Genomic DNA, 24861 nt, shown 5'->3' with positions numbered 1-24861 from the left:
TTTTGGGACATGTGGGGGGAAACCGGAGCACCCGGAGGAAACCCACGCAGACACGGGGAGACAGTGACCCAAGCAGGAATCGGACCCGGGACCCTGGCGCTGTGAAGCAACCGTGCTAACCACTGTGCTATCCCGCCGCCCATTCAGCCCTTGAACATACTTAATGCCCCAGCCTCCACAGCGCTCGGCGGTAAAGAATTCCACAGATTCACTCCCCTCTGAGAGAAGAAATTCCTCCTCATCCCTGCCTGAGATGGGTGACCCCCTCACTCTGAGGTTGTGCCCTCTGACCCCCAGACTCTCCCACACTCGGCGGGGGGGGGGGGGGGGGGGGGAGAAACAACCTCGCTTGGTCCACTTTCGGCCTAACTCTAATTGCTGGCGCCAACAGCCGCTGCCTGTGGTTCTTCATGTGGCCAGTCATCTGATTCCAACCACCGCCCTGACCGGAATTGTGCAGAGCATTCCCGATGGGATCAGGCAGCGCAAAAACCGGCTGGGAATTGTTGCACCAAACAATTGTTTTTTTCAAAGTTGTGAGTTACGGTTTTTCACAGCCGTTTGATGCAACCGAGTGTCTCGCCCGACCATTTCAGAGAGGGGCATTTAAGAGTCAACCACAATTGCTGTGGGTCTGGAGTCACATGTAGGCCAGACCGGGTAAGGACGGCAGATTCCCTTCCCTAAAGGGGACATTAGTGAACCAGTGGGTTTTTAACAACAATCGATGATCGTTTCATTAGTGGAATATAAGTTGCCCCGCCACCATGGTAGAAAATGAACTCACGGCTCCAGATCATAAAGCCAAGGTAACCACTATGCCAGCAAACCCGAGCCTCTTGACTCGCAGCTGTGGCTCGGAGAGGCATCCTCGCCTCGCAATGTGGTTGGCTCAGAGAATCATGGGCAGGAACCAACCACCGCCTGTCGCCGGGCAGAATCCGCCCTTTGGCCAATCGAACCCCGAATCCCTCTGACCTCTCGGGGCCAAAATTGTCTGATGTTCCAAAGCCTTATCTCCAATCGCACAGTGTATTTAGCAACTGTTCAGCAACTTTTGAGTTCCTCACTTCCTCTGCTCGGCTTAAAGGAACGTGTCCGTTAAACATCCATGGATCGGGCAGCACGGTGGCCTAGTGGTTAGCACAACCGCCTCACGGCGCTGAGGTCCCAGGTTCGATCCCGGCTCTGGGTCACTGTCCGTGTGGAGTTTGCACATTCTCCCCATGTCTGCGTGGGTTTCGCCCCCCACAACCCAAAAATGTGCAGAGTAGGTGTATTGGCCACACTAAATTGCCCCTTAATTGGAAAAAATTATTGGGTAATCTAAATTTTAAAAAAAAACATCCATGGATCAATATTGATAACCGCAAATTACAAGAAATGGGAAATAAGAGAGTCAATAACGGCCCGTACACTTTCTTTTAAACAGGAACTTCTAAACAGAATAACTGCGGTAACCACTTACCCACGCTCACCCAGGCTTCAGCCATGGCTGCACCAGGTACATATAATACAATATGTGTCTGAAATTCCGATATTCATCACAAGGAATGTAAGCTGACACCACAGTGCAGTACTGAGGGAGCGCTGAGCTGTCACAGTAAGAAGCCTCACAACACCAGGTTAACAGGTTTATTTGAAATCACTAGCTTTCGGAGCGCTGCTCCTTTATCAAGTGACATGGAGGCAGGTTCACAAACAGAGCATATATAGGCAAAGACACAATTTCAAGATAATTATGGACTGGAATGTGAAGGGTGGTTCGAATGAGACTCTTTACAGGTAAACATGTCTTATTACCTGTGCTTATCCCTCACTCCACCGACACTGTTTGTTCCTGTAAAGACTTGTCTACCTGTAAAGACTCATATTCCAAGGGCAGCATCGGGGTGCAGTGGTTAGCACTGCTGCCTCAGGGCGCCGAAGACCCGGGTTCAATCGCGGCCCTGGGTCACTGCCCTGGTGGTGTTTGCACATTCTCCCCGTGTTTGCGTAGGTCCCACCCCCCACAGCCCAAAAATGTGCAGGATAGGTGGATTGGCCGCGCTAAATTGCTCCTTAATTGGAATTACGGTCCATGACTGTGCCCACCGTAATCCGGCGCTGGCATCTCCACATGGTGAGCTGTCGGAGGCAACATCTTTTAGATGCTATGTCAAACCAAGTTTAAGATGGGCGTAAGACATCGCGTGGTACTGAATACGTTGCCGGCTAAATGCCCGCTCTGTGCCTCAAGAGGTTCCATCAGTCAGAAGGAGAGAGGGTTTACAAATCGTCTGTATGACGCCCGAGATTGGCTTTGACTGCTGGAGGAGACAGGTAAGAAATTGTATAGAGTAATTCTTCTCTTTATTGACCCGCTCTTTCCCTCTAGTTTTACATTCGGCACTTCTGGAGGCGGTGATGGGGGCGGGGTCACAGCGTGTCCCGACACAATGCTTCAGCCACCTTGCGTATGGGGCTGGCACGCACGACCGGAGGACCTTTTTCTGCCTGTAACTTCTGATCTCTGCCCCTTAAAACTCAGTCGTGTAGCACTCAGCACCATCGGTGCAGGCATTAGACTGAAGCACCGGCTCGACATTTGGGCTACACGATAGCACAGCGGTTAGCACTGTTGCTTCACAGCTCCAGGTTCGATTCCGGCCTTGGCTGACCGAGTGTGTGGAGTCTGCGCGTTCTCCCCGTGTCTCCGTGGGTTTCCTCCGGGTGCTCCGGTTTCCTCCCACAGTCTGAAGATGTGCAGGTTAGGTGGATTGGCCATGCTAAATTGCCCATTAGTGCAGAAAAAGGCTAGGGGGGGTTACTGGGTTACGGGGATAGGGTGGAGGCGTGGGCTTAAGTAGAGTGCTCTTTCCAAGGGCTGGTGCAGACTCGATGGGCTGAATGGCCTCCTTCTGCACTATACATTCTATGATTCTATGTCATCTCGCTTTACCAGCCACCTACAAACCTTGAAAATGAGGCCTTGGCCAGAATTGTCCGACCATCAGTATTCTCTATTCCAGCCAGTAGCGTACCCCTCGCCGTGGGTTTTCCGGAGGTGTGGGGTGTCTTCAATAGGAAATCCCATTGACAAGCGGCAGGAAGAGAGAATCTCACCGCCAGCGAATGAGGAGGCGCGAGGGAGTGGCGGGCGTTGGGGGAGGGGGGGGGGGGGGTGAGCAATGGCTTCATGGCTGGTGCAATCCCAAGTAGGCTCAATCCTGGACGTTTCGGCAGCTCTGGAACATGCCCTATTCCAGACTATTCCAAAGCCAGTGGTTCATCAGGAAGATGGCGGAATGCATGGTGCACGGGGATCACTCTTGACCTCTGGCCCATTTTGCGATGCCAGCCTCCTGATTTGTTCTCACTGGAACGACGGAGGTTGATGGGCGACCTCATGGAAGTCTACAAAATGTTGAAGGGCGTGGACAAAGTGGATAGTCAGAAGCTTTTTCCCAGGGTGGAAGAGTCAATTACTAGGGGACATCGGTTTAAGGTGTGAGGGGCAAAGTTTAGAGGAGTTGTGCAAGGGAAGTTTTTTACACAGAGGGTAATGAGTGCCTGGAACTCGCTGCTGGAGGAGGTGGTATAAGCAGTTACCATAGTGACGTTTAATGGGAAGCTTGACAAATGCATGAATAGGTTGGGAATAGAAGGATACGGACCCCGGAAGTGTAGAAGGTTTTAGGGTAGACGGGCATCATGGTCGACGCAGGATTGGTGGGCCGAAGGGCCTGTTCCTGTGCTGTAATTTTCCCGAAGCGTGGTACATTGGCGAGACCATGCAGACGCTGCGACAACGGATGAACGGACATCGCGCGACAATCACCAGGCAGGAATGTTCCCTTCCAGTCGGGGAACACTTCAGCAGTCAAGGGCATTCAGCCTTTGATCTCCGGGTAAGCGTTCTCCAAGGCAGCCTTCAGGACGCGCGACAACGCAGAATCGCCGAGCAGAAACTTATAGCCAAGTTCCGCACGCATGAGTACGGCCTCAACTGGGACCTGGGATTCATGTCGCATTACATTCACCCCCCACCATCTGGCCTGGGCTTGCGAAATTCTACCAACTGTCCTGGTTTGAGACATTCACACCTCTTTAACCTGGGGTTACCCCTATCTCTGGATCTGTAATTACCTGCAAATGCTCGCGTTCTAAGCATTGTCTGGCATCTTTGAATTTGTCTATATATATGTTTCTGGAGCCCACCTCTTCATTCACCTGAGGAAGGAGCTGCGCTCCGAAAACTAGTGATTCAAAACAAACCTGTTGGACTTTAACCTGGTGTTGTAAGACCTCTTACTGTGCTCACCCCAGTCCAACGCCGGCATCTCCGCATCGTAATTTTCTTTGATCTTTGTTCTTTGAAAGGCCGGAATAAACTCAAGTCGGTGTTTTATTTAAAGAGCTTTCTTTTTTATCGTCCATCGCTTTGAATTCCTGAGAGCAAGAGGGGTTGGAGGGAAGATATTTTTCCCAGCAGCCCCTGTAGGAGACAGTATGTGGCCAAGGGGCGCAGGGTATGGAACACAGTCATTCCATAGCAATGTAGTGAATGAGAAGTGTGCAAAGCCAAGGCCGACAGTACAGGGAACAAGCTATACATCACTCCAGTGCTACATAACATTAATTAACAAGGTTACTGGCATTATACACGGTCCTTCATCACCCTGGAGTCCCCTTGGTATTTAAAGATTAATCTCCAATGATCAACAGCCATCTGATAAATTATAAGAGCATTTTCTTCCCTAATTTCTCTCAAGTCAGATTCCTAACATCATTGGGGAGGCACGGTGGCTCAGTGGTTAGCACTGCTGCCTCACAGCGCCAGGGACCCCGGTTCGATTTCGGCCTTGAGTGACTGTCTGTGCGGAGTCTACACGTTCTCTCCCCGTGTCTGCGTGGGTTTCCTCCGGGTGCTCCGGTTCTCTCCCACAGTCAAAAGATGTGCAGTGCAGGTCAGGTGGGGTTACGGGGCTGGGGCAGGGAGTGGATGAAGGTAGAGGCTCTTTCGGAGGGTCGCTGCAGACCCGATAGGCCGAATGGCCTCCTCCTGCGGTACACTCTAACCTCATCGAACCATGTGCTGAATAGAGTGGTTTCTGGGGAGCAGAGGATTGTGGGTATAGTAGCTGCTGGTGTTGCCCACTTGTTGGCAGGTTTGACATGTCAGCTGACCAAGGGGACAGGGGGTGGGCGCAGTGCAGGCGGTGGCCAAGGGAAATGTGATCAATCCTCCTGTAACTGGCAAACCTAAGCAAGTCCAATGGAGCCACTGGGGCCGGAAGTGAGAGCTCAGTGAATGGGGAGGTGGATGGAGGTTGATGCAGTTTGGATTCAAGGCCCCTCATCAGGACTCCTGGTGTACGTTAAGGCTGACAAGTCCCTAGGTCCTGATAGAAACATAGAAAAATAGATAATAGAAGCAGGAGGAGGCCATTCGGCCCTTCGAGCCTACTCCGCCATTCATTATGATCCTGGCTGATCATCGTTCAATACCCAGATCCTGCCTTCCGCCCATATCTCTTGATCCCTTTAGCCCCAAGAGCTATATCAAATTCCTTCTTGACGTTTTGACCCCCACTACTTTCTGTGGTAGTGAATTCCACAGATTCACCACTCTCTGGGTGAAGAAATTTCTCCTCACCTCAGTCCGAAAAGGTTTACCCCTTATCCTCAAACTATGACCCCTAGTTCTGGACTACCCCCCCCCCCCCCCCCCCCACCATCAGGAACATTCTTTCTGAATCTTCCCTGCCTAATCCTGTTAGAATTTTGTAAGTTTCTATGAGATTCCCTCTCGCTCTTCTAAACTCCAATGAATATAATCCTCACCTATTTAGTCTCTCTTCATATGACATTCCCGCCATCCCAGGAATCAGTCTGGTAAACCTTCGCTGCACTCCCTCCATAGCAAGAATATCCTTCCTCAGATAAGGACACCAAAACTGGCCTCAAAAGGAATTGAGAGAGCAGGTGGGTTGGTTTCAAGTTTCCAAAATTCTCTACGTTCTGGGAAGTTCCCATCAGATCAGAAAATATCAATTTTAACTCCTCTATTCAAGAAAGGAGAGAGACGACCGGAAACTTGATATCTCACAGGGAAAAATGCTAGAATCCTTTATTCGGGAGATTATAGCTGGGCATTTGGAACATCATCCTGAAATCAGGCAGAGTCAACATGGTTTAGAGAAAGAGAAATCAGGCTTGACTATTTTATTTGAGTACTTTGAGGAGCAATGTGGATAAGGGGGAACCTGTAGATGTGGTGTACTTAGATTTCCAGAAGGCATTTAACAAAGGGCTACATCAACGGTGACTACACAAAACGATAGCTAATGTCTTAGGAGGTAACAGATTAGCCTGGCTAGATGGTTGGATAGCTAACGGGAAACAGAACCTAGGGATAAAAACGTTAGTCTGCAGGTGCAGCAAGTGATCAGGAAGACACATGGAATGTTGTTCTTCATCTCAAGGGGAATGGAATATAAAAGAAGTAGGGATTGGATATTGGTGAGACCACATTTGGGGCGTTGTGCACAGTTTTGATCTCTATACGGTGGCTATAATTGCATTGGAAGCAGTTTGGAGAAGGTTTACTTCACCGATTTGGGCAGGCTGGGCTTGTATTCATTGGAGTTGAGAGGAGTGAGAGCTGATCTTATTGAAACGTATAAGGTCCTGAGAGGATTTGACAGGGTGGATGCTGAGGGGATGTTTCCCCCTTGTGGGAGAGACTGGAACGAGGGGAGACCCAGTTTAAGAATAACAGGTGGGATTCTCCATTGCAGAAATTACGTGTTGACACCAGGACTGAATCGGTGGACTTCCACGACAATTAAATAGGTGTCGATCCCGGACCAATTCATGATCCGTTAATGGGCTAGCACTGGCGCCACGTGGAACTCGATCAATTCCAAGCTTAGAGGGTTTTGGCAGGGGTTCGCTAAGGTGATGTCTACGGTACTCAAAACACGGGTGGTGCCGAGTCCAGAGGTGGCGATCTTTGGAGTGTCGGAAGAGCCGGGAGTTCAGGGGACGAAGGAGGCTGACGTCTTGGCCTTTGCCTCCCTGGCAGCCCAGAGACCGATCTTATTAATGTGGAGGGACTTGAAGCCCCCGAGTGTAGAGACCTGGGCTAGTGACATGGCTGGGTTTCTCAGTCTCTAGAAAATCAAGTTCGCCTTAAGAGGGTCACTTTTAGGGTTCATCCGGAGGTGGCAGCCGTTCGTCAACTTTCTCGGGGAAAATTAAAATGTCAACAGAAGCAATATTCAGAAAAGGGGGGGTGGGAAGGGCCGGAGATTGCGTGTGTGAATATTTATAGAGATTGTGTGTGTGTGACTATTTACAGAGATTGTGTGTGAATATTTACAACGATTATGTGTGAATATTTACAGAGATTGTGTGTGTGTGAATATTTACAGAGATTGGGTGTGTGTGAATATTTACAGAGATTGTGTGTGTGTGAATATTTACAGAGATTGTGTGTGTGTGTGAATATTTACAGAGATTGTGTGTGTGTGTGAATATTTACAGAGATTGTGTGTGTGTGAATATTTACAGAGATTGTGTGTGTGTGTGAATATTTACAGAGATTGTGTGTGTGTGTGAATATTTACAACGATTGTGTGTGAATATTTAGAAATTGTGTGTGTATGTGTGAACATTTACAGAGATTCTGTGTGTGTGTGTGAATATTTAGAGATTGTGTGTGTGTGTGAATATTTACGATTGTGTGAATATTTAGAAATTGTGTGTGTGTGTGAATATTTAGAGATTATGTGTGTATGTGAATATGTACAGATTGTGTGTGTGTGTGTGAATATTTACAGAGATTGTGTGTGTGTGTGAATATTTACAGAGATTGTGTGTGTGTGAATATTTACAGAGATTGTGTGTGTGTGAATATTTCCTGTGATTCACAGATTACACACATAGGGACATTAACAGAGACAGCGGGAAGTCTGACAGATGAACTGAAACACTCTGAGGAACACCAGCCTCTTTTGGAACACGCCTTCAGCCCCAAGCCAGCGAGCTCTCCCCTGGAGCCGAAGTTTGTTGTTTTCTGAGCGCAGCCCGCGTTCCAGAATGGGAGCAGGGAACAGAGCCGCTGTTCTCATCCAAACCGCAGCGCCGGAGACGCAGACACAGAGGCAGTTCAGACAGGACAGCGTCCCCGGGAGAGGCAACCTGTCCGGGGACAGGTGAGAGGCTCCCCGGGGTGGGTGGGGGGCAGGCACAGGGTCCGGGGTGGGGGGGGGGGGGGGGGACAAGACTGTAACCAGATATCCGGGAGCGATTAGTGACTGTAATCAGATATCTGGGAGTGATTAGTGATTGTAATCAGATATCTGGGAGTGGTTAGTGATTGTAATCAGATATCTGGGAGTGATTACGGAGTGTAATCAGATATCTAGGAGCGATTGGTGACTGTAATCAGATATCTGGGAGTGATTAGTGATTGTAATCAGATATCTGGGAGTGATTAGTGATTGTAATCAGATATCTGGGAGTGATTACGGAGTGTAATCAGATATCTAGGAGCAATTAGTGACTGTAATCAGATATCCGGGAGCAATTAGTGACTGTAATCAGATATCTGGGAGTGATTACTGATTGTAATCAGATATCTGGGAGCGATTAGTGACTAATCAATATCTGGGAGTGATTGCAAGAGTGTAATCAGATATCTGGGAGTGATTATAGAGTGTAATCAGATATCTGGGAGCGATAAGTGTCTGCAATCAGATATCTGAGAGTAATCAGAGAATGTAATCAGATATCTGGGAGCGATTAGTGACTGAAATCAGATATCTGGGAGTGATTACCGAGTGTAATCAGATATTTGGGAGAGATTAGTGACTGAAATCAGATATCTGGGAGTGATTATCGAGTGTAATCAGATATCTGGGAGAGATTAGTGACTGAAATCAGATATCTGGGAGTGATTATCGAGTGTAATCAGATATCTGGGAGAGATTAGTGACTGAAATCAGATATCTGGGAGTGACTACTGAGTGTAATCAGACATTTGGGAGTGATTACCAAGTGTAATCAGATATCTGGGAGAGATTAGTGACTGAAATCAGATATCTGGGAGTGATTACCGAGTGTAATCAGATACCTGGTAGTGATTACAGTGTAATCAGATATCTGGGAGATATGAGTGGCTGTAATCAAATATCTCGGAGTGATTATAAGAGTGTAATCAGATATCTGGGAGTGATTACAGATGATAATCAGATATCTGGGAGCAATTAGTGAGTGTAATCAGATATCTGGGAGTGATTACAGACTAATCAGATATCTGTGAGTGATTAGAGACTGTAATCAGCTATGTGAGAATGATTAGAGACTGTAATCAAATATCTGGGAGTGATTACAAAGTGCAATCAGATATCTGGGAGCGATTAGAGTGTAATCAGATATCCAGGGGAAATTACACACTGTAATCAGACATCTGGAAGTGATTACAGAGCGCAATCAGACCTCTCGGAGTGATTACAGACTGTAATCATATTTGGGAGTGATTACAGAGTGTAATCAAATATCTGGGAGTGATTACAGAGTGTAATCAGATATCTGGGAGTGATTACAGAGTGCAATTAGATATCTGGGAGCAAATACAGACTTTACTCAGCTATTTGGGAGTGTTTACAGAGTGTAACCAGATAACCGGGCCAGGGACCCGGGTTCGATTCGCAGTCTTGGGTCACTGTATGTGTGGAGTCTGCACGTTCTCTCTGTGTCTGTGTGAGTTTCCTCCGGGTGCTCCGGTTTCCTCCCAGACTCCAAAGATGCGCAGCTTGAGAGGATTGGTTGTGATAAATTGCCCCTTTATGTCAAAAATATGTGCAGATTGGGTGGGGTTACTGGGTTGTGGCGATGGGGCGGGGGAGCAACATTAGTTGGGGTGCTCTATCGGAGGGTCAGTACAGACTCGATGGACCAAATGGCCTCCTTCTCCACAGTTGGGATTCTATGAATTCTGTCTGCGAGTGATTGCAGACTGTAATAAAATATCTGGCAGGGATTACAGACTGTATTCGGATATTCACTTTGTTTTAATAACAACAGTGTCTTGAGCCATTAGAGTGATTGCATTGCAGTACAGAAGGAGGCCATTCGGCCCACAGTGTCCATTCCAGCTCTCTGCAGAACAAGCCAGTCATTGGCCCTGTAGCCGCAAATGTTAATCCAATTTATTTTTCAAATCATTGATCATCTCTTCTCCCATCATTCTGTGTGTAAAAAAAATTATTCCTCTAAACTCCCATCCTGTAGCTCAAAACCTTATATCTGAATTAATCCGGTGACTAGCTGATCAGGGACACGCCGTTTAGGGTCCTGGTAGTAATTCCAATATGGGCCCACTGGCTCACAGTTTGATCCATTTAAGTAAGCAACACCCGGCATCATTTCATAGAATCATAGAATCTCGACATTGCAGAAGGAGGTCATTCGGCCCATCGGGTGTGCATCGACCCTCTGAAAGTGCACCCTAGTAGGCCCACACCCCACCCTAATAGGCCACAGCCCGACCCTGCTAGGCCCACAGCCCCACCCTACTAGGCCACAGCCCCATGCTACTAGGCCCACAGCCCCACCCTACTAGGCCCACAGCCCCACCCTACTAGGCCACAGCCCGACCCTACTAGGCCCACAGCCCCACCCTACTAGGCCCACAGCCCCACCCTACGAGGCCGCAGCCCCACCCTACTAGGCCGCAGCCCCACCCTACTAGGCCACATCCCCACCCTACTAGGCCACAGACCGACCCTACTACGCTACAGCCCCACCCTACTAGCCCCACAGCCCCACCCTACTAAGCCCACAGCCCCACCCTACTAGGCCACAGCCCCATGCTACTAGGTCCACAGCCCCACCCTACTAGGCCCACAGCCCCACCCTACTAGGCCCACAGCCCCACTCTACTAAGCCCACAGCCCCACCCCTACTAGGCCCACAGCCCCACCCTACTAAGCCCACAGTCCCACCCTACTAAGCCCACAGCCCCACCCTACTAGGCCCACAACCCCACCCTACTAGGCCACAGCCCCACCCTACTAGGCCACAGCCCCACCCTACTAAGCCCACAGCCCCACCCTACTAGGCCGCAGCCCCACCCTACTAAGCCCACAGCCCCACCCTACTAGGCCACAGCCCCATGCTACTAGCCCCACAGCCCCACCCTACTAAGCCCACAGCCCCACCCTACTAGGCCGCAGCCCCACCCTACTAGGCCGCAGCCCCACCCTACTAAGCCCACAGCCCCACCCTACTAGGCCACAGCCCCACCCTACTAAGCCCACAGCCCCACCCTACTAGGCCGCAGCCCCACCCTACTAAGCCCACAGCCCCACCCTACTAGGCCACAGCCCCATGCTACTAGCCCCACAGCCCCACCCTACTAAGTCCACAGCCCCACCCTACTAGGCCACAGCCCCACCCTACTAGGCCACAGCCCCACCCTACTAAGCCCACAGCCCCACCCTACTAGGCCGCAGCCCCACCCTACTAAGCCCACAGCCCCACCCTACTAGGCCACAGCCCCATGCTACTAGCCCCACAGCCCCACCCTACTAAGCCCACAGCCCCACCCTACTAGGCCGCAGCCCCACCCTACTAGGCCGCAGCCCCACCCTACTAAGCCCACAGCCCCACCCTACTAGGCCACAGCCCACCCTACTAAGCCCACAGCCCCACCCTACTAGGCCGCAGCCCCACCCTACTAAGCCCACAGCCCCACCCTACTAGGCCACAGCCCCATGCTACTAGCCCCACAGCCCCACCCTACTAAGCCCACAGCCCCACCCTACTAGGCCACAGCCCCATGCTACTAGGCCCACAGCCCCACTCTACTAAGCCCACAGCCCCACCCCTACTAGGCCCACAGCCCCACCCTACTAAGCCCACAGTCCCACCCTACTAAGCCCACAGCCCCACCCTACTAGGCCCACAGCCCCACCCTACTAGGCCCACAGCCCCACCCTACTAAGCCCACAGTCCCACCCTACTAAGCCCACAGCCTCACCCTACTAGGCCCACAACCCCACCCTACTAGGCCACAGCCCCACCCTACTAGGCCCACAGCCCCACCCTACTAGGCCCACAGCCCCACCCTACTAGGCCCACAGCCCCACCCTACTAAGCCCACAGCCCCATGCTACTAGGCCCACAGCCCCACCCTACTAGGCCACAGCCCCACCCTACTAAGCCCACATCACCCCACCTATCCTTTTGGGCACTAAGAGGCAATCTAGAACAAAGAACATTCCAGCACAGGAATAGGCCCTTCGGCCCACCCACCAAGCCTGCACCGATCCAGATTCCTTATTTAGATCTACTACTTATTGCCCAAACGATCTGTATCCCTCCACTTCCCGCCCGTTCATGTGTCTATCAAGGTACATCTTAAACGTTGCTGTCGTGCCTGTCGCCACCACCAGTTTTCACCACTTGCGCAATTCCACTCGTGCTCAGGGTAACACGCCCCACTCTCCGGACTTGAGTGCAAGAGCCAGGCTGATGACGCCAGCGCACCACCAGAGGGGAGCACTGCACCGCGAGAGGCGCCATCTTTCTAGATGAGCCACTAAACCGAGGCTCCATCATCTATCTCAGATGGGTGTGGAAGATCCCGTGGCTTTATTTGGAAAGAAGGGCAGAGAAATTCTCGCTGGTCTCCAGGCCAATATTTGTACTTCAACCAATACCGCCAGAGAAAAAGCAGGTGATCAGGTTGCTACGTGTGGGATCTTGCTATACGACAATTGGTCCGCTGTTGGCCTTCAAAAAGTACTAACAGCGTTAAAGCACTTCAGGGAGGGTCCTGAGGTTGTTATAGACCATAAGACATAGGAGCTGAATTAGGCCATTCAGCCCATCGGGTCTGCTCCGCCACTCAATCATGGCTGATATTTTCTCATCCCCATAAGCCCTGATCCCCTTATTCATCAAGAACCTATCTATCACTGTCTTAAAGACACTCAGTGATTTGGCCTCCACAGCCTTCTGCGAAAGGATCGTCCCTTCAGTCTGAATCTGTGGCCTCTGGTTCTAGTTTTTCCTCCAAGTGGAAACATCCTCTCCACGTCCACTCTATCCAGGCCTCGCAGTATCCTGTAAGTTTCAGTAAGATCCCCCCTCATCCTTCTAAACTCCAACGAGTACAGGCCCAGAGTCCTCAACCGCTCCTCATACGACATGTTCTTCATTCCAGGGATCATTCTTGTGAACCTCCTCTGGACCCTTTCCAAGGCCAGCACATCCTTCCTTAGATACGAGGCCCAGAACTGCTCACAATTCTCCAAATGGGGTCTGACCAGAGCCTCAGAAATACATCCCTGGTCTTGTATTCCAGCCCTCTCGACATGAATGCTAATGTTGCATTTGCTTTGTTATCTGCTGACTGAACCTGCACATTAACCCTAAGAGAATCGTGAACAAGGACGCCCAAGTCCCTTTGTGCTTCTGATTTTCTAAGCCTTTTCCCCATTTAGAAAATAGTCTATGCCTCTAATCTTCCCACCAAAGTGCATAACCTCACACTTTTCCACATTGTATTCCATCTGCCACTTCTTTGTCCACTCTCCTAGCCTGTCCAAATACTTCTGCAGCCCGCCTGCTTCCTCAATACTCAATCCCTTTGCATTTATGCTGTTATATAGATGTTGGATACTTTTGAAACTCACAGAGCTTCCTGTTTTCAGATGACTCGAGGGATTGCGGCTTTCACCGAGAATGGGCAACACGCATTCCGAAGCTCCCGTCCAGAGGGAACGTGATCCATCGGCGCAGAACGCAGAAGTGCTCAGGAAGGACCGAGAGGATGAGAAGGCCAGCCGGAAGCCAAACCCCCCTGGCCGGGAGGAGCAGCAAAGGGCGTCCTTCTCCACGGCCTACTCGTCCGCCTCGGTGGCAGAGCCACAGCGGGCGCGGGACACCAACCCCCAGACTGGCGTCCAAGGCAATCCGGAGCCGGCCAATCCGACCATCTTAGACACGAGCGTCAAACCCAGTCAAGGCAAGAAGAGGAAAATCGCCAAGGCGCGAAAATGGACTTCGGTGCAAGCGAACTCCCAGGATGCTTTGGCCATCGTGGACAAGCTGACGTCGGACAGGCTACATTCTTCCATGAGGGCCGAGCAGGGCAGCCTGCCCAAAGCGACTGAAGGACTAGCGTCGGTCCTTGACTTTTGCCACCATGAGAAGGAACTCAAAAGACAAGCGGGGCCAAACACTGGAAATAAGGATCTGCTGAGCCAGGGGGCGGCCAGCAGATGTGCTGAGCCAGACACTGACATTGGCACCACCCCACAGCGGGGAGGGCAGGGGGAGCCCCTGGACAGTACTCTCCATTCTCTCCTGCCCTCCAACCAGAGTGCGACGGCAGCCAGGAGACTCCAGCTGACCTACAGCCCTCAAGGTTGCCAAGGGAAGCCAGGACCCACCCAGGGGCAGAGCAGCCAGGCTCCCGTCAATGGGAAAGAGCTGCCCAACAAGCTGATCAAACTGAGCATCATCAGGTCCCCTCCCTGCCCCCAGGTCACCAGCCCTGGCGCCAGCGACAAAGCCAGGCCACCAGCCTTCCAGCACGATGACCAGGGGAGACCACAGCCGGCGAAGGCCCCGGCCCCCCGGCCCACCATGAAGCCGGCCCACGCTGACGGAAAGCACAGCGGGTGGGGGGCAGAGGAGGGGGCGCCGCCCTCGGAGGCCACGGAACCAGCAGCAGGGGAAAGCCCAGGACGCCAGGCGGCGCCAACCTGCCAGGTCAACAGGGGAGGCGCCCTGCCTGAGGCCGCCCTCGCCAGCGCCAAGAATGGGAATCTGCCGCCCTCTGTCCCATCTGGCCGCCTGAAAGCGCAGTCATTTCTCAACAAGTGGGGCGCCCACGTGGAGAAGGACCCGAGTTCGGCCGAGAAAAGCCAGCCGCTGGTGGACCTGCCTCCCTTCCCTCCTGGTGCCAAGGCAATGGCGCCACACCAAGAGAAGTATGGCGCCCCGGCAGGTATTTCCTACGCGGAGGCGCTGAAGCAGGTGCCCTTGATGAGAATCTCCCAAGATGCCAGATGCCCAGCCAATGAGGCCAAGGAGGAAGCGGAGGCCCTTGACCCGAATGGCACCAAGGAGCTTGGCGACGTGGCGCCGACACAAGATAGCGGCTCGGCGGCCATGAAGAAGAAGCTGCCCTTTTACGAGCAGCTGATAGCCAGTCTGAAGAGCCAAACCCAGAAGCAGAAGGGTCTGAAGCCACTGAGGCAGACCCTCACCCAGGAGGAGCTTTCACAGTCCAAGCCCGGGAAGAACGGCGGTACACTGGAGGCGCCAGCGGTTTTACGGGTTTCGCCGGAGCCTCTGCTCCTCCCCGGCTCTCAGACCCAAACCCCAGCTGGGTCCCCACAGCCCCCGCAGCTCCCCTCACCCGCCTCCTTCCAGTTTGAGGCTCCTGACCACTCAGCGAGGACAAAGGCCGACCCTAAGTTTGTCCAGTGGTTTCAGCAGCAGCAGCAGCAGCCAATCTTCCAGTTCCAGAGCAAGCTGGGACCGAGGCCCGGTCCACAGGAGCAGGCCGGGGCAGCCGCCAGTCTTTCCCTCGGGCCTGTGTTCCAGGCAGCAAGCGACCCGCAGCTGCCGGTCCCTGGCTGCGGGACAGTGCCCCAGCACCACACCTCTGTCCAACTTCCCTCGCAGTCCTGGCTGAACCAACAGATTGAGGCCCAGTGTAGGCTTCAGCTGCACCCTCAGGCCCAACCTTGGCCTGTGTCCATGGATTCGCCGCCTTCCTTGTACGCCTCACCTCAGCACAACAGCCAGCCCGCACGTAGCAGTTTGGCATCGGACCAGCTCCCCATTTGGCCCCGTCTTCAGGGCCAAATGACCCACCTCCCGTACCAGCAGCACCCCAAGCCGGCAATCCAAACATCGCTCCACCTCCAGATATCGTGCAACCTTCAGCAGCAGCTGGCGGTGGCGCCCCCCCCTCCCTTGCCAGTCCCGGCGAAGCTGGAACCGCCTCAGCAGCCGAAGCAACTTCAGCTGCAGAATCGGAACCAGAGCCCCACCCAGGGCCCGGCAGCTCCGAAGGCCGAACCCAAAGGCGGCCCCAAACCCGCCGCCCCGCCCAAGATGGCCACCAAGCCCCCGAAGCAAGAGCAGCTGCCGCCCAGGGCCTCGCACCAAACCTCGGCCAAGCCCAAGGCCCAGGCCCAAGCCAAGGGGCGGAAGGGCCAACCCGCTCTGCCCAGCCAGCCGCTACCGGCGCAGAGGCAGGAACCAATCAAAGTTCAGGCAGCAGCAGAGCCCGCGGCCGAGGGGCTGTCACCACTCCAGCGGCCAACGGGGCGCTGGTCGGCGTTTCAGATCGATAAAACCTGCACGAGGAAGTGTCACTGCCGACACAGGGAGGACAAGGGGACATCACACCTGCCGAGGAACATCGCCAACTGGTGAGTGCGCCAAGGGTACCATCAGCTGAGCTGAGCGAAAGGTTTCATTGGGTCTGGTGGTCAAACACGACAAAGCATCAAAAAGGGCGACTTGAAATGCATTTTCTGCCACCCCCCCCCCCCGCCCCGCCCCTCAAACAAATATGGCAACTCTGGCTGGATGTCTTCCCACCGTCAACATCACCCCCACCCCCACCCCCACCACACTCCCACACTATTGGTTGCTTCACACATCCATCCTCGCACACCCATTGGATAGCAGGCAGGCTTCACCACGCGGTTCTCTGCCTCAGATTGCGGAGGGGGATGGGGGTCACTCAATAGTTTTTAAGGTGGACAGATTCTCGCGAGGCAAGAAGGGTCAAACGCTATCGGGGGTGGGGGGGGGGAGAGTAGGGGGGGGGGGGAGAGTAGGTGGGGGACGTAGAACCCAGCCCAAACAGATCTTATTGAGTGGCGGAACAGGCTGGAGGGGCCCATTTTGAATGTTTGATTGGATGACTATTGTCGTTAAATTATAAAAAAAAACATCCAATGTATTTCTGGAATTAATGCACAAATTAATACTTTTATTTTGATGCCCCGGTTCTCCTGGCTTTTATGTTCGCCATGGTACCCTGGAGATCAATCTTAAATCTTGGGAGGCTCCAGTGAAAATCCTGGGGAGTTGGCACCATCATAGCCACTGGGCGCCATCACGAAAGGGCGACTTTTGAAGGCGGAATTTGAAATCCCTCGTTTGGAAGCCGGTGTGTTCAATGAGATGAGGTGGCTCGTGGCAGAAGAATCATCTGGGGGGGGGGGGGGGCTTTGAGGTGAATTCCACAGGCATTCGCCTGAGTTCAGGGAGGAGTGTGTCTGACCGCAGTCATGCTGTGTGCTTAAAAGGGACTTTGTGTGTTAATGAGACAATTGTAGTTTAGGATTTACTTTGTAACCCGTCTTGGTCTTAAAATCTGTATATTTGTTGAGCTAAGGAGGGGGGGGGGGGGGGGAGTAAAGGTATATCATTCACTAATCCAATTTTCATGTTTATTAAATGTGTTATCCTTGTTGTTAAGAACAAAGGACAAAGAACAATAAAGTACAGGCCCTCCGGCCCTCCAAGCCTCTGCCGGTCATGATAGCAACCGTTGCCAAAACCCTCAACACTTCCTTGTGCCGTATCCCTCTATACCCATCCTATCCATGTGTTTGTCAAGATGCCTTTTGAACGCATTTAATGTATCTGCTTCCACAACCTCCCCTGGCAACGCGTCCCAGACACTCACCACCGTCTGCATAAAAAACCTGCCTCGCACATCTCCTCTAAACTTTGCCCCAAGGACCTTAAACCTATGCCCCCTGGTGACTGACCCCTCCACCCTGGGAAAGAGTGCCTGCCCATCCACTCTATCCATGCCCCTCATAATCTTGTAGACCTCTATCAGGTCACCTCTTAACCTCCGTCTTTCTAATGAAAACAGTCCGAGTCTATTCAGCCTCTCCGCATAGCTAACACCTTCCAGACCAGGCAACATCCTGGTCAACCTCCTCTGTGAATTAGTGGTCCCCCACGTTTTATTTTAAAGAAAGTTATGGTCTTTTGAGCCAGGGTTGCATTCTGGGATCTTCCTGTCCAGTTGTAACATCAACTGGGATTGTAATAACCACATGACTGTATGTCTGGAGTCACATGTAGGCCAGACCAGGTAAGGATGGCAGATTTCTTTCCCTAAAGGACACCACTGAGCCAGATGGGTTTTTACGTCAAGGCAATGGTTTCATGGTCATCGTTAAAGACTTTTGACTCCATATTTTTATTGGATTCAAATGTCACCAGCCAGCGAGATGGGATTCGAACCTGGGTTCCCAAAGCATGACCCCTGGATTACTAGCCCTGTGACACTCCCACTGTCACATTGTCTGAGGTGATGGACCTGAGGCAAAATGCTACACAAATGTTGTCAGTTAGTGGTAATGTCACTTGACTCATAGTCCAGAGGTCCAGTCTAATTCTCTGGGGAACATGGGTTCAAATCTCTCAAGGGCAGGAATTTAAATTTAATTAACAAATATGGGACATTCCTCAGTAATGGTGACCGATTGTGGCAAAAACCCATCTGGTTCACTAATGCCCCATTAGGGTAGGAAATCTGCCGTCCTTACCCGGTCTGGCCTACATGTGACTCCAGACCCACAGCCATGTGGTTGACTCTTAAATACCCCTCGGAAATGGCCGCGTTAGCCACCTAGTCCAAGGGCAATTAGGGATGGGGGACCAAATGCTGGTCCAGCCCAGCGACATCAGTGTCCCATGAGGGAATACAGTAGGGAGGAGGCCAGTGTAAAGGTCGGAAAGGCCTCTGTTGATTCCCTGACATTTTCCCCAACTTCAGCACTGTCGCCGGTGACAGGCACGGGCCCAGGTAGCTCACTCCTTTTTTTTTTTTAAATTTAGATTACCCAATTATTTTTTCCAATTAAGGGGCAATTTAGCGTGGCCAATCCACCTAGCCTGCACATTTTTGGGTTGTGGGGGCGAAACCCACGCAGACACGGGGAGAATGTGCAAACTCCACACGGACAGTGACCCAGAGCCGGGATCGAACCTGGGACCTCAGTGCCGTGAGACGGTTGTGCTAACCACTAGGCCACCGTGCTGCCCAGGTAGCTCACTCCTGATTCCCAATGATTAGTAGGGCGGCACGATAGCACAGCGGCTAGCACTGTTGCCTCACAGCTCCAGGTTTGATTCCCGGCTTGGGTCAAGGGGCAGCAGGGTAGCATGGTGGTTAGCATAAATGCTTCACAGCTCCAGGGTCCCAGGTTCGATTCCCGGCTGGGTCACTGTCTGTGTGGAGTCTGCACGTCCTCCCCGTGTGTGCATGGGTTTCCTCCGGGTGCTCCGGTTTCCTCCCACAGTCCAAAGATGTGCGGGTTAGGTGGATTGGCCATGCTAAATTGCCCGTAGTGTCCTAATAAAAGTAAGGTTAAGGGGGGGGTTGTTGGGTTACGGGTATAGGGTGGATACGTGGGTTTGAGTAGGGTGATCATGGCTCGGCACAACATTGAGGGCCGAAGGGCCTGTTCTGTGCTGTACTGTTCTATGTTCTATGCTCTGTTTTCCTCCCACAGTCCAAAGATGTGGTTAGTTGGATTGGCCGTGCTAAATTTCCCCTCAGTGCCCAAAATGGGTTAGGTGGGGTTACGGGGAAAGGGAGGAGGTGTGGGCTTAAGTAGGGTGCTCTTTGCAAGGGCTGCTGCAGACCCGATGGGTCAAATGGCCTCCTTCTGCACTGTGAATTGTATGATTCGATAGTTGGACCAATCGTGTCATTTTTTGCTTCCTTTTCTTTTGTCACCACCCCCCCTCCCCCTCCCCCCTCCCCCTCCCCCTCCCAAACACATAGGACCAACTCCGTGAAGGAACCGTTCTCCGAGACGCCCTGGGTTCGCACGGCCGTGTTGGCAGGATCGCTGGTCGCCGGGACCAAGTTCTGCATGGATCACTTCAAGGCCAACAACGATCCCGGCTGAACGCGAGCGCCCGCTTCGCAAAGACAACGGCGAGGAGGGGGGAGGAGGCGGACGACGAGGGGAAGGAAGCGGAAAGAACTTTAATAAGACTTCAGCGGGAGTAAACATTCAGCGTGAACCTTCTCACCCTTGCTTTCCGCATTACCAGCCAACGTGATAGGACCCACCTCCTCCACACCGGTGTGTCCACCACAGACCAAGAACACACAGGTTTCCAACACTAACATTTAACGAATTAAATACTCCCAATTTTTCTTTTAATGGTTTAAATGTTCCACTCTGCTGGTGAAGTTAATTTGTTACTGAATTCTTCTGCCGAGGGGAGTCGAATAAATAAATTGAACAATTTGCAAATCAAATATGTAATTTATAAAATCCTCTTCCCAGCTCAATTTTTTCTTTTGTTAAAAAGCAGATAGCTAGTTTAGCTGCCACAGTATTGAATCCATGGTCCAAGATGCTCGAAGCAGCCACCTGTACACATCAATTCAAATGTACACAAGGGCAGCAGGGTAGCATGGTGGTTAGCATAAATGCTTCACAGCTCCAGCGTCCCAGGTTCGGTTCCCAGCTGGGTCACTGTCTGTGCGGAGTCTGCACGTCCTCCCCGTGTGTGCGTGGGTTTCCTCCGGGTGCTCCGGTTTCCTCCCACAGTCCAAAGATGTGCGGGTTAGGTGGATTGGCCATGCTAAATTGCCCGGTGTCCTAAAAAGTAAGGTTAAGGGGGAGAGGGGGTTGTTGGGTTACGGGTATAGGGTGGATACGTGGGTTTGAGTAGGGTGATCATTGCTCGGCACAACATCGAGGGCCGCAGGGCCTGTTCTGTGCTGTACTGTTCTATGTTCTAATTCATCCACTCTACCTGACAAGATCCAGCTGTTTCGTGAGCATGGTTTTGGTGCTGGAATGTCTAAGCAGCTCACTTGAAATAAAGTAGATCTCTGGGGAAAATAGGACATGTGGATTTGCGAGCAGGTGGCGGGTGGAGTCTGGGCGAGCTCAGGGTAGTTTCCCCGTTCCCGTACCACTGAGCCTCCAGGGAAAACTGCAAGCCGCAAACTTTGGCGTCAATTGGATGTCGGATAAACGCACGCAAGTAAAGATTGGTACGCATGCAGCCAACAGTCATCCCGAGACAGGGCCGAGGCAGAGGCTTATTTTCGGAGGGAGTCCGGGCCTTCTTACGGAGGCAGACAGAACAAGAGTCCACCTGCATAAAAGCTTCGACAGAGAGTCATCCAGACTTGAGTGCGTTGGCTCCCTTCTTCTCTCGCTACCGGTGCTGTCAGACCTGCTGAGGTTGCCCAGTGTTTCCTGTTTTTGTTGAAGATCCCACTTACATAGACGTGAGTAAAAAGGCCAGATCTGGCCAACGGTGTGCAGGTTAGGTGGACTGGACGCGATCAATGCGCAGGGTTAAGGCGGGGGAGTGGGCCGAGGTAGGGTGCTCTTTCAGAGGATCGGTGCAGACCTGATGGGCCAAATGGCCTTCCCCCGCACTGCAGTGATTCTATAATTTGGTTGGTAAAGGATAGTAGCACTCGCTAAAATTTAGTCAGGTGGATAAAACCAATTTTGCTGTCAACCCTTACAAAAATGAAATGGCCCTTTTAAGGTTGAAGCCAGGGATGATAGAGAGGGTTGGTTTTGGTGGGTCTGGTTTCGATTAGGTTAGCGGGCAGTGGGAATGGCACCCGGGAAGCCATGTGTCAGGTTGCCTGGTCCACAAGCAGCTCTCAGTTAGCGTTTAAGTGGCACCGATATGTTTCAGATTGCTCACGTTCTCCACGACGAAGTGCGCAGTAACCCGACATCAGCGACTCGAGGGGAAAAGCCCCTCCACTCAGCGAGTGGTTAGGTTCTGGGACGCACTGCCCAACAGCGTGGTGGAGGCAGGTCGAGTCGGAGCATTCAGAAGGGGGAATGGTGCCGTTCTCTGAAAAGGAAGGAATGCGCGGGAACATGGGGAGAAGGCGGGGAAAAAGGCGCAAAGTGAATGGCACCCTTCGGAAAGGCAGCACACAGACACGATGGGCTGAATGGCCGCTCCCTGGGGTGCAGCGAGTTGGAGATCACGCACACATTTAGCCCCAGTCACCAAGAGAAAACAGCATATTGTTTGCCGTTCAGATCCCACTGCTGTGGCAGTACCTCAATTGAGGGGATATCAATAGTCGTTTATAATAATAATCATCTCTATTAGTGTCAGAAGTAGCCTTACATTAACACTGCAAAGAAGTGACTGTGAAAATCCCCCAGTCGCCACATTCCGGCGCCAGTTCAGGTACACCGGGGGGGGAATTCAGAATGTCCAAATTACCTAAGAGCACGTCTTTCGGGACTTATGGGAGGAAACTGGAGCACCCGGAGGAAAGCCACGCAGACACTGGGAGAATGTGCAGACTCCGCACAGACAGGGACCCAGGTCTGGAATCGAACCTAGGACCCTGGAGCTGTGACGCAACAGTGCTAACCACCGTGCTGCCCATTTGGTAGGTCAGAACTTGAGTATTGCTGAAGAGGCATCTAGTTGAAGCTTTTCCTCTTGCACTCATCAGGACAATCACAAGAATACCCATGTCAGGGGAAACAGCTATATAATACTGAACACTGGTATTCTTGCAATAGACCTGATGAGTGCAAAATGAAAAACTTCAACAAAATGTCTTTTTCCAGCGATATTGATGAGGGTATCTTCGAGCTGCACTGGGATAGGGTCAGAAACAAAAGCTGCCCTGCTGACTTTCCAATGTCACCAATGACGTGGTTCCAGATCATACCAATTTGTACAACCAGTCACATCCCAGATGGCGATATCGGAGTCCTTGGCTTCGGAGGAAACCAGACCACACCCTCCACCCACCCCCCAGTGTTGACCCAGCTCCCATCTCGTACTGGGTAAGCCTCAAAACCCAGGGGAAGGGGATGAAGGACCCCATAACAAAGCCAGAAACCCCCAAGTAAACCTGTGCCGGACGTTTGCACGTCATCCCCCGCAATCTGCACAGGAAAGTCCAAATGAGAGACCAGGTGCTGGATTGTCCGATTTGGAGAATATATCCCCACGCCAGCGTGGGAACGGTGGCGCTGTACGGCCGGAAAACTGCCGCAAAACAGCCAAGGATTCCCTATTCCGGGGTGGGGCTAGTAGGCAGGCAGCGGGGGGCACCCGGCTCTAGCTGCCGATACATCCTGGAGAATTGCCGGGTCCGTGGCCACGCATGCGCAGGCCTGCAGCGCCCGCGCTGTGCTTCATGGCGGTTGCTGCTCGTGGGCCCGGGCCCCCCCCCCCCCATCAGCCAGTTTGCGCGTCCGCGTTAATCCTCAGGTTGAAGCATCTTTCTGGGAGGTGTGGGGATGGGGAGAATCAGCAGCGGAGCCATTTCCCCCTCGCCTGTTTATTGGAATCCCCTCTTGCATTCCCAAGCTTAACCAAGAATGCCTTTGAATCTTTGCACTTTTCCCCTCTACAATATACCGATACCCAGGTTAATGCTCTGAAGGCCTGGGTTCAAATCCCACCGAGGCAAGATTTGGATTCAATTTCATAAAAGAACAGCATTGTCACAATGGTTTGCACTGCTGCCGCACAGCACCAGCGGCCCAAGTTCAATTCCGGCCTCAGGTCACTGTCTGTGCGGAGTTTTCACTTTCTCCTCGTGCCTGCGTGAGTTTCCTCCGGGTGCTCAGGTTTCCTTCCACAGTCCAAAGATGTGCAGGTTAGGTGGATTGGCCACGCTAAAATTGCTCCTTTGTTTCCCAGGACATGCGGGGGCGGGGGGGGGGGGGGGGGGGGGGGGGGGGGGGGGGGAGTGATTTAATTTGTCGCGTGTAGCGAGGTACAGTGAAAAGTATTGTTTTGCATACAGTCCAGACATATAGTTCCATACATAAAACATAGGACATGCATTAATACACAACTTAAATCAAAGAAGGTACAGTGCAGAAGGAGGCCATTCGGCCCATCGAGTCTGCACCGGCTCTTGGAAAGAGCACCCTATCCAAGCCCACACCTCCACCCTATCCCCATAACCCAGTAACCCCACCCGGGCAATTTTGGACAAGAGCAGCAATTTAGCATGGCCAATCGACCTAACCTGCGCATCTTTGGACTGCGGGAGGAAACCGGAGCACCCGGAGGAAACCCACGCACACACGGGGAGAACGTGCAAACTCCGCAGTGACCCAAGCCGGGAATCGAACCTGGGACCCTGTAGCTGTGAAGCAATTGTGCTAACCACTATGCTACCGTGTTGCCCTCGGCATACATAGGCATAGGCAGCAGGTGAACCATACGGAGTGTGGTACTATCCAGTAGAGAAGATGTGCGAAGAGATCAGTTCAGTCCATAAGAGGGTTATTCAGGAGTCTGGTAACAGCAGGGAAGAAGCTGTTTTTGAACCGGTTAGTGCTTGTTCTCAGACTTTTGTATCTTCTGCCCGATGAGAGATGGAAAGAGTATAACCTGGGTGATTATGCTGCCCGCTTTCCCAAGGCAGCTGGAGGTGTAGACAGAGTCAATGGACGGGACGTGGATTTGTGTGATGGACTGGGCAGTGTTCACGACTTTCTGTAGTTTCATGCGGTCTTGGGCTGAGCAGTTGCCATACAGCAGCTGTAAAAATTGGGAAGAGTCAATTTGGACATGCCGAATTTCATTACTTTCCTGAGGAAGTATATGCGTTGTTTTGCTTTCTTGGTTGTAGCATCGACGTGGGTAGACCAGGCCTAGGTATGGTGGTCTTTTGGAGGGTTAGTGCAGACTTGATGGGACAAATGGCTTTTTTCTGGACTGTGTAGGGATTCTATGACATTTATCCTATGGTACAAGGTAGCGAGTTCTACGTTCTCAGGATAAAGACGTTCCACCTGACTGGATTATGTCCTAAACTCG

The 24861-nt window shown here is 52.1% G+C and overlaps 1 protein-coding gene across 1 annotated transcript; it reads left to right on the top strand.

Annotated features, from left to right (window-relative positions):
• The first annotated feature begins 8089 nt into the window (after positions 1 to 8089).
• Positions 8090 to 20326, top strand: LOC119958023 (proline-rich protein 36-like). Its single transcript, XM_038786286.1, has 3 exons — positions 8090 to 8201; positions 13710 to 16448; positions 19841 to 20326. The coding sequence occupies exons 2-3, from the start codon at positions 13741 to 13743 to the stop codon at positions 19965 to 19967; spliced, it is 2835 nt and encodes a 944-aa protein (XP_038642214.1). The 5' UTR covers positions 8090 to 8201; positions 13710 to 13740; the 3' UTR covers positions 19968 to 20326.
• Positions 20327 to 24861: the final 4535 nt, after the last annotated feature.

The sequence above is a fragment of the Scyliorhinus canicula genome, chromosome 27, assembly GCF_902713615.1.
Source record: "Scyliorhinus canicula chromosome 27, sScyCan1.1, whole genome shotgun sequence".
Taxonomy (NCBI): Eukaryota; Metazoa; Chordata; class Chondrichthyes; order Carcharhiniformes; family Scyliorhinidae; genus Scyliorhinus; species Scyliorhinus canicula.
This window is presented reverse-complemented; position numbering and strand designations above follow the sequence as displayed.

Bases quoted from the DNA above. Each gene is read 5' to 3' on its own strand.
- LOC119958023 (XM_038786286.1), top strand. From the start codon at position 13,741: ATGGGCAACACGCATTCCGAAGCTCCCGTCCAGAGGGAACGTGATCCA. The intron at 16,449-19,840 runs GTGAGTGCGCCA...CCAAACACATAG, and splicing joins CCGAGGAACATCGCCAACTG to GACCAACTCCGTGAAGGAAC.